This window comes from Ornithorhynchus anatinus, chromosome 3 (assembly GCF_004115215.2).
Source record: "Ornithorhynchus anatinus isolate Pmale09 chromosome 3, mOrnAna1.pri.v4, whole genome shotgun sequence".
NCBI lineage: Eukaryota > Metazoa > Chordata > Mammalia > Monotremata > Ornithorhynchidae > Ornithorhynchus > Ornithorhynchus anatinus.
The window spans coordinates 90299475-90314894 of record NC_041730.1 but is presented as its reverse complement, the minus strand read 5'-3'; the positions used below and the strand labels follow the sequence as shown (position 1 = coordinate 90314894).

At 45.4% G+C, this 15420-nt stretch overlaps 1 protein-coding gene and 1 non-coding gene across 3 annotated transcripts in view; one reads left to right on the top strand and one right to left on the bottom strand.

The window, feature by feature from the left end:
- C6 (complement C6) overlaps nt 1-11926 on the bottom strand; it is a 59264-nt gene extending 47338 nt beyond the window's left edge. The window contains exons 1-3 of one of the 2 annotated variants that reach the window (XM_029059087.2): nt 11797-11926; nt 6145-6307; nt 1666-1822 (exon numbers count right to left, since the gene is read on the bottom strand). In XM_029059087.2, coding sequence (XP_028914920.1) covers nt 1666-1822; nt 6145-6287 — 300 coding nt within the window. In that variant the 5' untranslated portion in view covers nt 6288-6307; nt 11797-11926. The remainder of the gene's footprint in view (nt 1-1665; nt 1823-6144; nt 6308-11796) is intronic. The other variant, XM_029059086.2, reaches the window with a different exon arrangement.
- A 1548-nt stretch (nt 11927-13474) lies between these two features.
- On the top strand, nt 13475-13612 carry LOC114810884. The gene has a single exon (XR_003758574.1). It is a non-coding gene; the product is annotated as a small nucleolar RNA SNORA7 (small nucleolar RNA).
- Nucleotides 13613-15420: the final 1808 nt, after the last annotated feature.

Below are 15420 nucleotides of genomic sequence, written 5' to 3'. Positions count from 1 at the left end.
ATGAGGCCTGTAGGCCAGCTGCTCTAGTCAAAGATTAACTGATATATTCAGTGAGTCAACTCTTCCAAATAAAAAAGCACCATGCAAATAGAAGCAAATTACAAGAACGAAACCCACTGCCTAGGAAAAGAACAGACCCTTCAAGCCTGTTCCAAGGTCCTGTGGATAATGATCCACCCTGATTCAACCACTTATTTCCCAATTTAACTACTACATCAGCCTCCTCACTGACATTCCTGCCTCCTGTCCTCCAGTCTAGAATTCACTCAGCTGTTTGGATCAATTTTTCAAAAAACCATTCGGTCCCCAGTTCTCCACTCCTTTAGAAACCTCCAATGACTGCCCAATCACCTCCTTATCAAACAGGGCTCTGGCCACTGACCCCTTCCCCTCTAGACTGTAAAATTGTGGTGGGCAGGAAATGTGTCTGTTTACTGTTGCACTGTACACTCCCTAGCACTTAGTATAATAATGTTGGTATTTGTTAAGCGCTTACTACGTGCAGAGCAATGCTCTAAGCGCTGGGGTAGATACAGGGTAATCAGGTTGTCCCACATGAAGCTCACAGTCTTAACCCCCATTTTACAGATGCAGTAACTGAGGCACAGAGAATAATAATAATGTTGGTATTTGTTAAGCGCTTACTATGTGCCGAGCACTGTTCTAAGCGCTGGGGTAGACATAGGGGAATCAGGTTGTCCCACGTGGGGCTCACAGTCTTAATCCCCATTTTACAGATGAGGGAACTGAGGCACAGAGAAGTTAAGTGACTTGCCCACAGTCACTCAGCTGACAAGTGGCAGAGTTGGGATTCGAACCCATGACCTCTGACTCCCAAGCCCGTGCTCTTTTTGCTGAGTCACGCTGCTTCTCTGGTTCTCCACACACAGTAGGCACTCACTAAATACAATGAATGCATGAACGAATGTTCTCCCTGGGTCCTGGACCTCCCTCCTCCTTCGTATCTGACAGTTTACCACTCTTCCCCCCTCTAGACTGCAAGCTCTGTGCTTTGCACAAAGTAAGTGCTCGATAAATACCATCTATTATTTCATAACCCTCCTAAAATTCACATCTCCAAGAAGCCTTCTCTGACTAAGCCCTCTGCTCAATAAATACTATCGATTATTTCAAAACCCTCCTAAAAATCACATCTTCAAGAAGTCTTCTCTAATGCCTCATTTCCCCATCCACCCTACCCCCACTGTCGACTATGCATTTGGCTTTATACTTCCTCAAAACTTCCATACTCTAGCTTCACAGCCCTTACGTAAATAGCCTTACACTCTTGGATTTCCTCTATATGTAATTTATTTTCATGTCTGTCTCTCCTGTAGATGGTAAGCTCCTTGCGGGTAGGGATAGCATAGCTCAATTGTAATATATTGTACTCTCCCAATCGTTTAATGCAGTGCTCTGCACACTGTAAGTACTCAATAATTACCACTGATTGATGGTCTTCTGTCCCGTTTATGAACAGGAAAGGTCTGCGGGTTTATTCCCCCACGGTTCTACAAACTATACTTTATTAAAGAGAGCCGACCTCAATTCTTCTCCACCACAGACTTCCTCCCATTTTCCCTCCCACTCACTCTCTCCTAGGTAAGAGAGGGTCTCTAAAGATCCATTTTTCCACCCACTGGATGGCTTGTTCCTTCCCGTTACCTGTTTTTTAACACAAGGGTCACAGTCTGACCAAGGTCCAAAGTCTCCAAGCTGGCAGTTGATAGGACACATTTCCTCATTACATGCTCTGGATTCCTGTTTGGTGCAGAGCTGGTCACAAAAGTTTTTCTCAAAATATTCATCCTCCACAATGCGTCTGCAAAGGAGAAACTCAGTTGAGAATAAGAGTTGTTGCAGCCAAGACCCTATCACCCTTTCTTTAGGTCACAAAGGAAAGGAATTTGACTTTTATCTTTCCCTTACCATAGTAGAAACCCTGATCGGGTATCCCACAGTCGGCCATCTTCAATCTATCAACTGTTGGCATTTAGCGAGTACCCGCTGTGTGCAGAGCACTGTACTAAGTGGTTGGAGAAGCAGTGTGGCTCAGTGAAAAGAGCGTGGGCTTCGGAATCAGAGATCATGGCTTCGACTCCCGGTTCTGCCACTTGTCAGCTGTGTGACTGTGGGCAAGTCACTTAACTTCTCTTTGCCTCAGTTACCTCATCTGTAAAATGGGGATTATCTGTGAGCCTCGCGTGGGACGAACTGATTACCCTGCATCTGCCTCAGCGCTTAGAATGGTGCTCTGCACATAGTAAGCGCTTGACAGATACCAACATTATTATAGTAAAGTTGCTAGTCATGTTCCCTGCCCTCGAGGAACTAGCTGTCAGCTGGTGTAAGGGGCACACACTAAGATAAATTACAAAAGAGAGGAAAAAAGGGAAGGGGGATTTGAATGTGAGTTAAGCTTGAACGATAGTTGAGATACTCCCATAAGAACCATAGGACTGTGTGACTACGTAATCTTAGGAGGTGCAGAAATGCCAAAGAGATAATAATAATGTTGGTACTTGTTAAGTGCTTACTATGTGCAGAGCACTGTTGTAAGCGCTAGGGTAGATACAGGGTAATCAGGTTGTCCCACATGAGGCTCACAGTTAATCCCCATTTTACAGATGAGGTAACTGAGGCACAGAGAAGTTCAGTGACTTGCCCACAGTCACACGGCTGACAAGTGGCAGAGCCGGGAGTCGAGCCCATGTCCTCTGCCTCTGAAGCCCAGGCTCTTGCCACTGAGCCACGAAACTGGAGGGGACAGGGGGAAGTGAATGAAGGAGGGTTTCCAGGAGGAGGTGTGATTTCAGAAGGTCTTTGCAGATGGGGAGAGCAGTGGCCTCTTAGATATGAACGCGGAGCGAGTTCCAGGGGAGTGTGAGGTTCGGTGGTGGGAAAGACGAGACTGAAGTACAGCGAATAGGTTAACTTGAGAGGGATGGAGTGTGAGAGCTGGAATGTAGCGGGAGAAGAGAGTAGATAAGTCAGAGAGAGAGAACTCCTCACACGTCTAAGCCGGCCCAGCGATGTTGACGTCAGCATAACTGCAATGCTAGGAGATTGACTCCGCTCTAGGATTTTGTTCCTTGGGATCCTGCCTGGCTCTTCAGTGCTGAGCACAGCTCTTAATCTAGACTGTAAACTCTATGTGGGCAGGGGACGTGTCTACCAATTTTGTTCTACTGTACTCTCCCAAGAGCTGAGTGCAGTGCTCTGCACACAGTGCTCAAAAAGTACGTCTGATAGATTGTGAGGCTAATTAAACACTCAAGGAGCTGGATGTGGATGACATCCTATCCTGCCTTGATTTCTGCATCCGCCTCCTGTCTCTCCCTACTCTAGTCCGTAGTTCACTTTCCTGTCCAGATCATTTTTCTCCAAAAATGTTCAGTACATGTTTCCCCATTCCTCAAGAATCTCCAGTGGTTGCCCATCTGCCTCTGCATCAAACAGAAATGCCTTACCATCAGCTTTAAAGCACTCAATCACCTTGCTCCCTCCTACCTCACCTCACTGCTCTCCAACTACAATGCAGCCCGCACATTTTGCTCCTCTAATGCCAACCTACTCACTGCATCTCAATCCCATCTATCTCGCTGCCGACTTCTAGCGCAGATCCTGTCTCTGGCCGGCAACGCCCTCCCTCTTCATATCTGACAGGCAATCACTCTCCCTCACCTCGAGGCCTTATTGAAGGAACATCTCCAAGAGGCCTCCCCTGACTAAGTCTTCCTTTCCTCTTCTTCCACTCCCTTGTGTTCACTGACTTGCTCCTATATTCACCCTTCTCCCTCTATCCCAACAGCACTTATGTCTTGTCTTGTTTTATGCCATCGAGTCGTCTCTGACCCGTAGCGGTACCATGGACGCGTATCTTCCAGAACACCCCACCTCCATCAGCAATCGTTCCGGTAGTGAATCAACAGAGTTTTCTTGGTAAAAATACAGAAACGGTTTACCATGGCCTTCTGCCACACAGTAAACTTGAGTCTCCACCCTCGACTCTCTCCCCTGCCGCTGCTGACCGGCACAGGTGAGTTTTGACTTGTAGCAGAATGCCTTGCACTCGCTAGCCACTGCCCAAGCTAGGAATGGAATGGGTAGGCCTCTGCTTGACTCTCCCTCCCAAAGCCAAGACTGCTGGAGTAACTCTCCAGGTGCGACCCTGAGAGGGGGCAGCATTTATGTCCGTATCCGTAATTTATCTGGGTATATTAATGTATGTCTCTCCCTTTAGACTGTAAGCTCATTGTGAGCAAGGAATATGTTTGCTATATTGTTATATTGTACTCTCCCAAAAAGCATTTAGTACAATACTCTGCACCCAGTAAGTGCTCAGTAAATACAATTGATTGATTGGTCTGTGAGGGCCAAAGAGCAAGTTCACAGTGTTCAAACCCTTTAGGCCCTAGTTTGGCCTGAAACCACTGATGTCCAGTGCCTCCTTCTTGACTCTTTTTTTAATAGGCATCTAGATCAGACCAACCCACTAAATTGCAAGGTCTTTGGGGGCAGAGATTGTGTCTACCTACTCTATTGTACTGGTCTCGCCCAGTGCTTAGTACAGTGCTCTACACACAGTAAATATAACTGAATGATCAAGTGATTGAAGAGTAGAGATGACCTCTTCTGGAAATGATGGAGCATGGTACCATTCTGAGATAATAGTAACAGAAATTCTGGTACTTGTTAAGTGCTTACCATGAGTCAAGAACTGTTCTAAGTGCCAGACATCAAGATTTAGACCAAATCTGTGAATGGAGCAGGTAGCGTGATCAACTTCATTTAAGCTATGGGATGCAAACCCATCAGCAATGTCACATTGGACTTCCAAGGGCAGTTTTTCCTTTGGGCCATCCATAATAAAGTCCCAGTACCTAAATCATCTGTCCGGAGTTCCACACACAGCCTATCAGCCATCAAGTATTCAACTTTCCTTTCCTGGTGGAGGAGGGGAATCCTCCATTTCCCCAGGAAGGACATCCTTTGAGACTCAAAGGGGCAGCGTTAGAAATATACATCTGGGTGCTCTCCACTTAAAAGCTGACTGATTTCTGTTGGGTCCCTGAAAGGTGCAGAAAAGGCTCTAGAGAGAATTATCTATGGAATTCTCTCATGACATGGATAGAGCAAGGGCCATCCATCCAGCTACCGCCATCCACCATCCAGCTAAGCAGTCATTAGGCACTCGGTATATTTTTCTCATCTTATGCTGTCGAGTTGTCTCCGACCCATAGCGATTCCATGGACGTATCTCTCCCGGAACGCCCCATCTCCATCTGCAATTGTTCTGGCAGTGTATCCAGTTTTCTTGGTAAAAATGCAGAATAAGTTTACCATCACCTTCTTCCACACAGTAAACCCGAGTCTCCGCCCTCGACTCTTTCTCATGCCGCTGCTGCCCAGCATAGGTGAGTTTTGTCTCGTAGCAGATTGTCTTCCATTTGCTAGCCACTAGCCAAGTTAGAAATAAAATGGATAGGCCTCGGCTTGACTCTTCCTCCCCTAGCCAAGACTGGTAGACTACTGGAAACTCTCCAAGTATGATCCTGAGAGGGAACTCAGTATGTAGTGCTGATGAATCGACTGATCACTCTTCACCAACAGGATTAAGAGGGGCATTTCTACCGCTTAATATTTGATGTCCATCTCCACGGAAAGAAATTATGAAAAATAATAATAATGGTAGTTGTTAAGCACTGTGTTAGGGAAGCCAATGTACTGAGTGCTTTGGTGGATATAAGCAAATTGTATTGGACTCAATTCCTGTCCCACGTGGGGCTCACAGTCTCAATCCCCATTTTACAGGTGAAGGAACTGAGATACAGAGAAGTGAAGTAACTTGACCAAGGTCACACAGCAGACAACTGGTGGAGCCTTGATTAGAAACCATGACCTTTTGACTTCCAGACCCTTACTCTATCCACTTCGTCGTGAGTGAATTCCGAAGATAATTCTTTCTAGAGTCTTTTCATAGCCTTTTGGAGTTATAATAGAAATCTGTCAGCATTTAAGTGCAGAGCATCCAGATGGATATTTCTAACACTGCCCATTTGAGTCCCAGTGGATGTCCAGCCTGGGGAAATGGAGGACTCCCCTCTTCCACCAGGAAAGGCAAGTTGAGTAACTCCCACTCACCTGTGCCTGCTTTGGGTGCCATAGTTGCAGGATTTTGAGCAGCTAGACCAGGCACTCCAAGGGTAGTGCTCGCAGAAGCAGGCCTGGGTGCTGCCAGGCAGGACACTCAGGAGGACGAAGACCAGGATGCCATCCTTGCCCATGTCTGGACCATCACCAGCTTCTGAAATCACAATGATGGAGGCTGAGCTACAATGCTTTTTTGTGGCCTCCAGTGCTCTAACAGACGTGAGAAGTCATCTTCATTTAGGGCAACATCTCCATCATCCCACAGAGATGAAGTCCCTCCAACATGGCTCAGTGGAGAGAGCACGGGTTTGGGAGTCAGAGGTCCTGGGTTCTAATCCCACCTCCATCACTTGCCAGCTGTGTGACTTTGGGCAAGTCACTTAACTTCTCTGTGCCTCAGTTACCTCATCTGTAAAATGGGGATTAAAACTGTGAGCCTCACATGGGACAACCTGATCACCTTGTATCCCCCCAGCGCTTAGAACAGTGCTTTGCACATAGTAAGCGCTTAACACATACCACCATTATTATTAAAAGAAGGCCACCCAGCCAGGTCTGCTGTACTTCTGTGCTTCAAGCTACCCTCTTTTCAGCTTCATGTCCACCAGTGGCGATGCCAATTAGCATTTCAGTGTAGCTGAACCAAGAGTTGAGGAGAAATGTCTATATCCAATTCTAATTTTTTTATGGTATTTGTTAAGCACTTTTTTTGTGTGTGTGGCATTTGTTAAGCTCATATTACATGCCAGGCAGTGTATTAAGTGCAAGGGTAGATACAAGCTAGTAGGTTGGAGTTGGACACAGTCTATGTCCCATATGGGGGTCATGGTCTTAATCCCCATTTTACAGAAGAAGTAACTGATTCACAGAGAAGTAAAGTGATTTGCCCAAGGTCACCCAGCAGATAAGCTCGGAGAAGCAGCGTGGCTCAGTGGAAAGAGCACGGGCTTTGGAGTCAGGGCTCATGAGTTCGAATCCCAGCTCTGCCACTTGTCGGCTGTGTGACTGTGGGCAAGTCACTTAACCTCTCTGTGCCTCAGTTCCCTCATCTGTAAAATGGGGATTAAGACTGTGAGCCCCACGTGGGACAACCTGATTCCCCTATGTCTACCCCAGCGCTTAGAACAGTTCTCGGCACATAGTAAGCGCTTAACAAATACCAACATTATTATTATTATTATAAGCGACAGAGCTGGGATTAGAAGTCAGGTCCTCCTGACTCCCAGGCTTGTGCTCTACTCATTAGGCAACACTGCTTCTCAGTTTACCATTAAGACTTGCAACTGATTCTCTTTAGTTCCATTACACTTGCAATCATACATTCCCCAAATCTTTTTATTTAAATATATTTATTGATATAAATGTCTATCTCAACCTCTAAACTGTAAAATCATTGTGGGTAGGGATCGTATGTATCTACTAACTCTGTTGTCATGGCTTAGTGGAAAGAGGTCAGAGGTCATGGTTCTAATTTCCGGTTCCACCCTTGTCCACTGTGTGACTTTGGGCAAGTCACTTAACTTCTCTGTGCCTCAGTTACCTCATCTGTAAAATGGGGATTAAGACTGTGAGCCCCACGTGGGACAACCTGATGACCTTGTATCTACCCCAGCGGTAAATCAATTGATGGATTAAAAGATAGATCTTTTATTCATATTAATAAGTCAGAAATGTTCAAAAGACGTTTTGAAGTAGAATAAATATTTGGGGCTGCAATGCTGATGTTTTTCCAAATTAGCAGTGGTCCTTTAAGAGCCTGGATTGTCAATTCCCTGAAGAACTTGGATGGGATACAAGGATCAGCAGAATGCAGAGGGAGGATAACAATTCCTTCAGTTTGTAGGGTGCTTTGAATTTGCCACAAGTCTCCTAATTTCACCCTCATAACATCTATGTGGGATTGGGAGAGGCAGAGATCATCATCTCCATTTTATGGATGAGGAAACTGAGGTCCAGAGAGGAAGGAAAAGAATCCGGGCCTCCTGACACCCCACTAGATCACACTCTGCCCAAAGCATCAACATCTTCCTAACTGTGATACTTGTTAAACCTTACTATGTGCCAAACACTCTTCTAAATGCTGGGGAGATACAAGATAGGTTGGGCACAGTCCCTGTCCCACATGAGGCTCAGAGTCTAAGTAAGAGGAGGTAGGATTCCATCCCCATTTTAAAGATAGAGAAACTGCGGCCCAGAGAAACTATGTGATTTGCCCAGGGTCTCACAGCAGGTAACTGGCAGAGTGAGGATTAGAACCCAGGTCCTCTGACTCCCAGACCTGGCCTCTTTTCACCTGGTCAGAGACTTGTCTTGATCAGGCAGCATTTATCCAGCCCTACCAGTCCCCTGATGCTGAATTAGGTGTTTCAATCCAGTTACACTGATAGAGTCCTAGTTTGAAAGCAGTTTCCTTTCTAAGAATAGCTTCCCATTAGATTATTAGCTCCTTGTGGTCAAGAATAGTGTCTACCAACTCTAGTGTGCTCTCCCGAGTGTTAGTACAGTGCTCTGCACACAGTTAGAGCTCAATAAATACCATCGATCGATCGATTCCATGCAAGTGGTAAGAGGATGTGCAGTGGCAGAAAGATCACACCTGAATCATATTAGCAACACTTTCCCCTGAGCTCCTGATTTTCCAGCTCTAATCCAAGCTGCCATCTTTCTTTCCTCTTCTCAGCCTCCACAGGGATCTGAAACAGGAACTGACCAGTGGGCTTGTCTAATGGCTAAAAGAGGTTTGGGTTCCTATTATAATCCAGGTGTCACCTTTGCTTGCAAATGTTCTTCATTTGGAAGCAGTGGGGCTTAATGGATAGAGCATGGGCCTGGGATTCAGAAGGACCTGGATTCTAATCCCACCTCCGCTACATATCCTCTGTGTGACCTTGGGCAAGTTACTTCACTCCTCTGAGCTTCAGTTCCCTCGTCTGTAAAATGGGGATTAAGAGTGTGAATCCCATATGGATCAAGGACTGTGTCCTACCTGATTAATTTATATCTACCCCAGCGCTTAAAACAGTGCTTGGCACATGGAAAGTGCTTAACAAATGCCATAATTATTGTTGTTCTTCTTATTATTTTCATTGGCTAGACAGCTTCCAACTTGCTTTTAATCAAAGCAGTTTTGCAGCTAGGGTACTAGCTCTGCCACCTGTCAGCTGTGTGACTGTGGGCAAGTCACTTAACTTCTCTGTGCCTCACTTACCTCATCTGTAAAATGGGGATTAAGACTGTGAGCTCCACGTGGGACAACCTGATTCCCTTGTGTCTACCCCAGCGCTTAGAACAGTGCTCTGCACATAGTAAGCGCTTAACAAATACCAACATTATTATTACCTGCCTCAAGAACACTGAGTGGTTTTGTTAACAAAAGTGAAGTCTTGGGGTAAGGTAATTAGAAATTGGGCCCCTTGGGGAAGACCTCCAGAGAGTGAGACCTCGATGGGGAAGGGATAGAAGAGAGAGGAGAAAGGGAGGAGAAGGAGGAGAGGAGAAGAGGGGGAATGGGAACTCAGTCAATCAACCAATCGGAGCTATTGAGTGCTCATTTTGCCCAGAGTACTGGAGCAAGCACTTGGGAGAGTACATCTCCATTTTTCAGATGAGGTCACTGAGGCACAGAGAAGTGAAAGTGACTTGCCCAAGGCCACACAGCAGACAGTTGGAGGAGCCAGGATTAGAACCCTTGACCTTCTGACTCCCAGGCCCATGCTCTATCCACTACACCATGCTGCTTCCCATAAATGCGGTGGATGGTGGATGAATCCGAAATGGAAACATCTAATAAGCAGACGCACATTCCGGAGTCTGTGTTCTTCCAAGCAAGTCCTTGGATGAGAGGCAGAGGCTATTTTCCAGATGCAACCCCTCTAAACATTTCCCCTTGGATTCAAAGAAAACATCAGTAAACATCTTGTGAGATTGGCCCGGAACCCGTTCAGAGAAGCCAAAACAGAAACTTTAAAAGTTCAATGCTTCCCAATAGGTTCCATCTGCTCCTCTCACCCAGGGAGGAAATCAGGAAAGGCAAACATCTTCAGTGAAAGTTATCATCAACTCAAAGGGCGAGGACTGTATCCTTTTTCTAAACTGCATTATCTATCTCCTCTGCCTATTACTCGTCTGAGAGAATGTGGAAGGTGTTAGAAACCAGGACGCTAACTTCCAGCTGCTGTTTGGATGATGGACTGATAAAATAGTTAACCTTGAAGTCGTTCCTTCAGAGGATTTCACTGTTCTGAGAAAAAAATGCCTTCGACTAAATGGCCATTTTAAGTTCATTGAAAAGCAGAACTGCTAGGCTTCAGATGCACTGACATTACTAAATGATCTGAGAACAGGACCCAATAGATTGTATCCAGGGCACATTATTCCCAGAAACGTCTCCAGACATTGTGCATCACTCGATTTGCTACTCCCTGTTGAGATGTGCCAGTTTAGACGTGGAGGTTCTCAGACGAACACTCGGCATTAATCGTGCTCGCTTGCTTACTTCTTTTTCAGCCTTCTGTGTCCACCCTTGATGAGAAGGTTGCTTTTTGTATGTGAATTAAGCACATGGATCACTTTGTAAAAAGTAGCAAAATTTTTTTTACTAAACATTTAGAAATCTCTTGCACCCAAAATCTGGAGGTCACATGGGCCTAGAGATTTTTGGCAATATAACGTGATTCAAATTCTATGCAGGTTGAGACTGGAGATTTGAAATAAAGTTAGAGACTAAGGACTGGAGAAAAAAATCACCGGGATATTAAATACCATGATCGGGTAGTCATTTTGGCAAAGTGTTCGCTAATAGGGCCTGCGTGAGGAGACTCTATTTCACTTCAATTTTATTTTCTTAGATTTTCCAAACACTGAAACTTCATTCCTGTGGCTTCGCTTTTATAATCTGTGAGCCTCCTAGTGGGACAGGAACTGTACCTGGCCTAATTACCTTGAATCTACCACAGAGGAAGTGTTTAACAAATACAAAAATAAATGAGAAGCAGTGTGGCCTGGTGGAAAGAGCATGGACCTGGGAGTCAGAGGACCTGGGTTCTAATCCCAGTTCTGCCACTTGTCTGTTGTGTTACCTTGGACAAGTCACATCGTCTCTGTGCCTCATTTACCCCATCTATAAAATGGGGATTATTAATAATAATAATGGCTTTTGTTAAACGCTTATTATGTGCCAAGAACTGTTCTAAGCGCTACGGTAGACACGAGGGAATCAGGTTGTCCCACGTGGACTCAGAGTCTTAATCCCCATTTTACCGATGAGGTAACTGAGGCACAGAGAAGTTAAGTGAATTGCCCAAAGTCACACAGCTGGCAAGAGATGGAGGCGGGATTAGAACCCACGACCTCTGACATCCAAACCCGTTCTCTTTCCACTAAGCCACGCTGCTTCTGAACAGCGGCACTTAAGCCTGTAAACCCTATCTGGGACAAGGACTCTGTCCAACCCAATTATCTTTTACCTTCCCCAGTGCTTAGTAGAGTGCCTGGCACATAGTAAATGCTTAACAAATGTCATAAAAAATGCCATAACAATTTATCTGAACTCAGTGATCTCAATAGGATCTTCTAGAGAAATGCCCCAGCTTCTTCAGCCCCTGGATCCAGGAAATCACAACCAACATACAAAGTCAAACTCACCCAGGATCCACCATCCAGTGATCTTGAGAATGTCAGAGGAGCTCTTAGTCCCAACACAATGTCTTATCTCCTCCTAGCCGGAGAGACCTCTGAAAAATGTCGGAGCAAAAACTCAGAGCAAAGCTCTGCCTGTCAATGTTACCATTTCTGAGAGGGTGTATTTGTTTTAGTTAAGGTTTAACTGGTCAAGAAGGAGCCAATGTGTACAGAGTAATTGAGCAGGCAACGTATTTTCAGCATAAAGAAACTTAAAAATATGTTCCACTCTTTTCTGATTCTGTTATGGTTTTGGAAGTCAGGGGACTTGGGTTCTAAGCCTGGCTCTGACACTTTCCGGCTGTTTGATCTTGGGCAAATCACCTACCTTCTCTGGGCCTTGGTTTCCTCATCTGTAAAGTGGGGATTCAATGCCCGTTCTCCCTCCTACCTAGATTGTGAGCCCCACGTGGGACAGGGACTGTGTCCAACTGGATGATTTGATTTAGTTCTTGGCACTTAATAATGGTGGTATTTGTTAGGCACTTTTACTATGTGCCAGGCACTATGCTAATTGCTGGAGTGGATAAAATCAAATCGGGTTGGACACAGTCCCTGAGCCATGTGGGGCTCACAGTCTCATTCCCCATTTTACAAATGAGGGAGGTGAGGCCCAGAGAAATAAATTGACTTGCCCAAGGCCACACAGCAGACAAGTGTGGAGTCAGGATTAGAACCCAGGACCTTCTGATTCCAGGCTCATTCATAAAGGTGTAAATTTCCTTGAATGATTAAGTCTTGACAAGAGAAGCCCAAGTGCCCTAATAGAAAGAGCACAGGCCTAGGAGTCAGAAGAACGTGATTCTAATCCTGGCTCCACCATTTACCTGTTGTGTGACCTTGGGCAACTCACTTTACTTCTCTGTACTTCAGTTTTTCCCTCTTTAAAATGGGGATTAAGGACACGTTCTCCTGCCCATTTTGACTGTGAGATCAATGTGGGACAGAGACTGTGTCCAGACTGAATAGCGTATATCTACCCCAGTGCTTAGTCCTGTTTGGCATCATCATCATCATCATCACCATCATCATCAATGGTACTTAGTGAGCACTTACTACGTGCAGAGCACTGTATAAGCACTTGGGAGAGTATGCTACACAGAGTTGGCTGGCATGTTCTCTGTCCACAACAATCTAATCTAAGCACAGTGAACACAGTTTTTCTCTTTCCCTGACCAGTTTGCGAGAGAGAGATTCTAACAATATGGCCACCTGGAAAGTCTGGGTCCTGTCAGATTTGTGATTCCCTAGGTCCAGTTTCATCAACTTAACATCTTCCTTCCTCAATCAGATACCTGGCAGTTTTACGTTTGGTCACGGAGAGATTAAAGTCGGCCAAAATGAGCCAGCAGTCTGGCGGCTGAAGGGAGTGGACATTAATATGAATATGAATAAGTGGCTCTGCCACTGGTCAGCTGTGTGACTGTGGGCAAGTCACTTCACTTCTCTGTGCCTCAGTAACCTCATCTGTCAAATGGGGATGAAGACTGTGAGCCCCACGTGGGACAACCTGATGACCCTGTATCTCCCCCAGCGCTTAGAACAGTGCTCGGCACATAGGAAGCGCTTAAGAAATACCAACATCATTATTATTATAAATAGTTGATAATATAGAATTTATAGATAAGTACCTAAGTGCTTACCCCTCTCAGGATCACACCTGGGGAGTTTCCAGTCCTCTACCAGTCTCGGCTGTGGGAGGAAGAGTTAAGCAGAGGCCTGTCCATTCCATTCCTAGCTTGGGCAGTGGCTAGCGAGCGGAAGGCAATCTGCTACACGTCAAAACTCACCCGTGCTGGGCAGCAGGGGCAGGAGAGAAAGTCAGGGACGGAGACTCGAGTTTATTACACGGAAGGCAGCGATGGTAAACCATTTCCAGATTTTTACCAAGAAAGCTGCATGGCTATACTACCAGAACAATTGCAGATGGAGAGCATTTTGGGGGAGACGTGTCCGTGGTGTCGCTATGGGTCAGAAAAGACTCGACGGCATAAGATAAGACAAGACATAAGTGCTCTGGGGTTGAGGATGGGGCAAATGCTCAGAAGTCACAGATCCAAGTGCAGAGATGACATAGAAGGGAGAGGCACATCGTAAGTGCTTAAATAATGATGGTATTTGTTAAGCACTTACTATGTGCCAAGCACTGTTCTAAGCACTGAGGTAGATACAAGGTAATCAAGTTGTCCCACATGGCGCTCACAGTCTTCATCCCCGTTTTACAGATGAGGTAACTGCAGCACAGAGAAGTTAAATGACTTGCCCAAAGTCACCCAGCTGACAAATGGCAGAGTCGGGATTAGAACCCACGACCTCTGACTCTCAAGCCCTTGCTCCTTCCATTAAGCCACGCTGCTTCTCAAGAAGCAGCTGCTTCCTGAGAAGCAGCTTAACAGATACTATTATTAATATTAATAAATATTCAAGATATTTAAATGAAAATTATTCAACAGATGCTATTTATTGAAGGCCTAGTGGGTACAGAGTAAATTCTAGGATACGTAGGAGCAAAGTCCACATCAGACAGAAACTCCTCACCAATAGCTTTAAAGCATTCCACCACCTTGCCCCCTCCTACCTCACCTCTCTAGTCTCCTACTACAACCCAGACCAGACACTCGGTTCCTCTATGCTAACCTTCTCGCGCTACCTGCATCTCATCTATCTCGCCGCCGACTCTTGCCCACCTCCTACCTCTAGGCCTGGAACGCCCTCCCTCCTCATATCAGACAGATAATTGTTCTCACCCACTTCAAAACCTTCTTGCAGGCACATCTCCAAGAAGTCTTCCCTGACTAAGCCTTCATTTCACTTCTCCCACTCCCTTCTGAGTTGCCCTGACTTGCTCCCTTCATTCATCCTCCTTCCCATCCCCATAATGTATATATTAGTAGTAGATTTCTTTATTTATGTATATTAATTAATTGAAACAGGGACAGGAAACACAGAGAGGAGACAGAGAGGTTCTCCAACAGGCAAGCCAACTTTGTCAAAAAGCCAGGGTCATGTTGGCTCATTTTGGCCAACTTTACTCTCTCTGTGGCTAAATGCAAACCTGTCAGGTACTTCACTGAGGAAGAAAGATGTTATGTGATGAAACTGGACCTAGATTTTCACAGACCTGACAGAACACAGACTTTCCAGGAGGCTGTATGTTTAGAATCTCTCTCCCAAACTGGTCAGGTTAAGGGAAGAATGAAGATACAGTCATTTTTAAAAATTGTATTCAGATTAGTGTGGTTGGGGGATGAAGGGGGACAATATGAAGGAGCCTGGGACACAAAGTCACTAAAACCAGAGTCGAGTTATTATTTGGGATTAAAATGGAGCATCCATCCCCTCCATGACTCAGACCAAGACAGAAGACAACCACATAACAGTGACTCTACTTTTCTTGTAGCCAGAGGTTGAGCCTGTCTAAATTAATAATAATGGACGTGAGTGTGTATGTGATTGTGCGTGTGGCGGAGGAGGGTGTTGTGTTTGTGCTATACTGACCAAGAAACCATGCTTCACTGGTTTCCTTGCTTTTAGTTCCATTTTGCCCACAATAAATAATTAGAGAAACAAATAAATAATAAGAAGCAA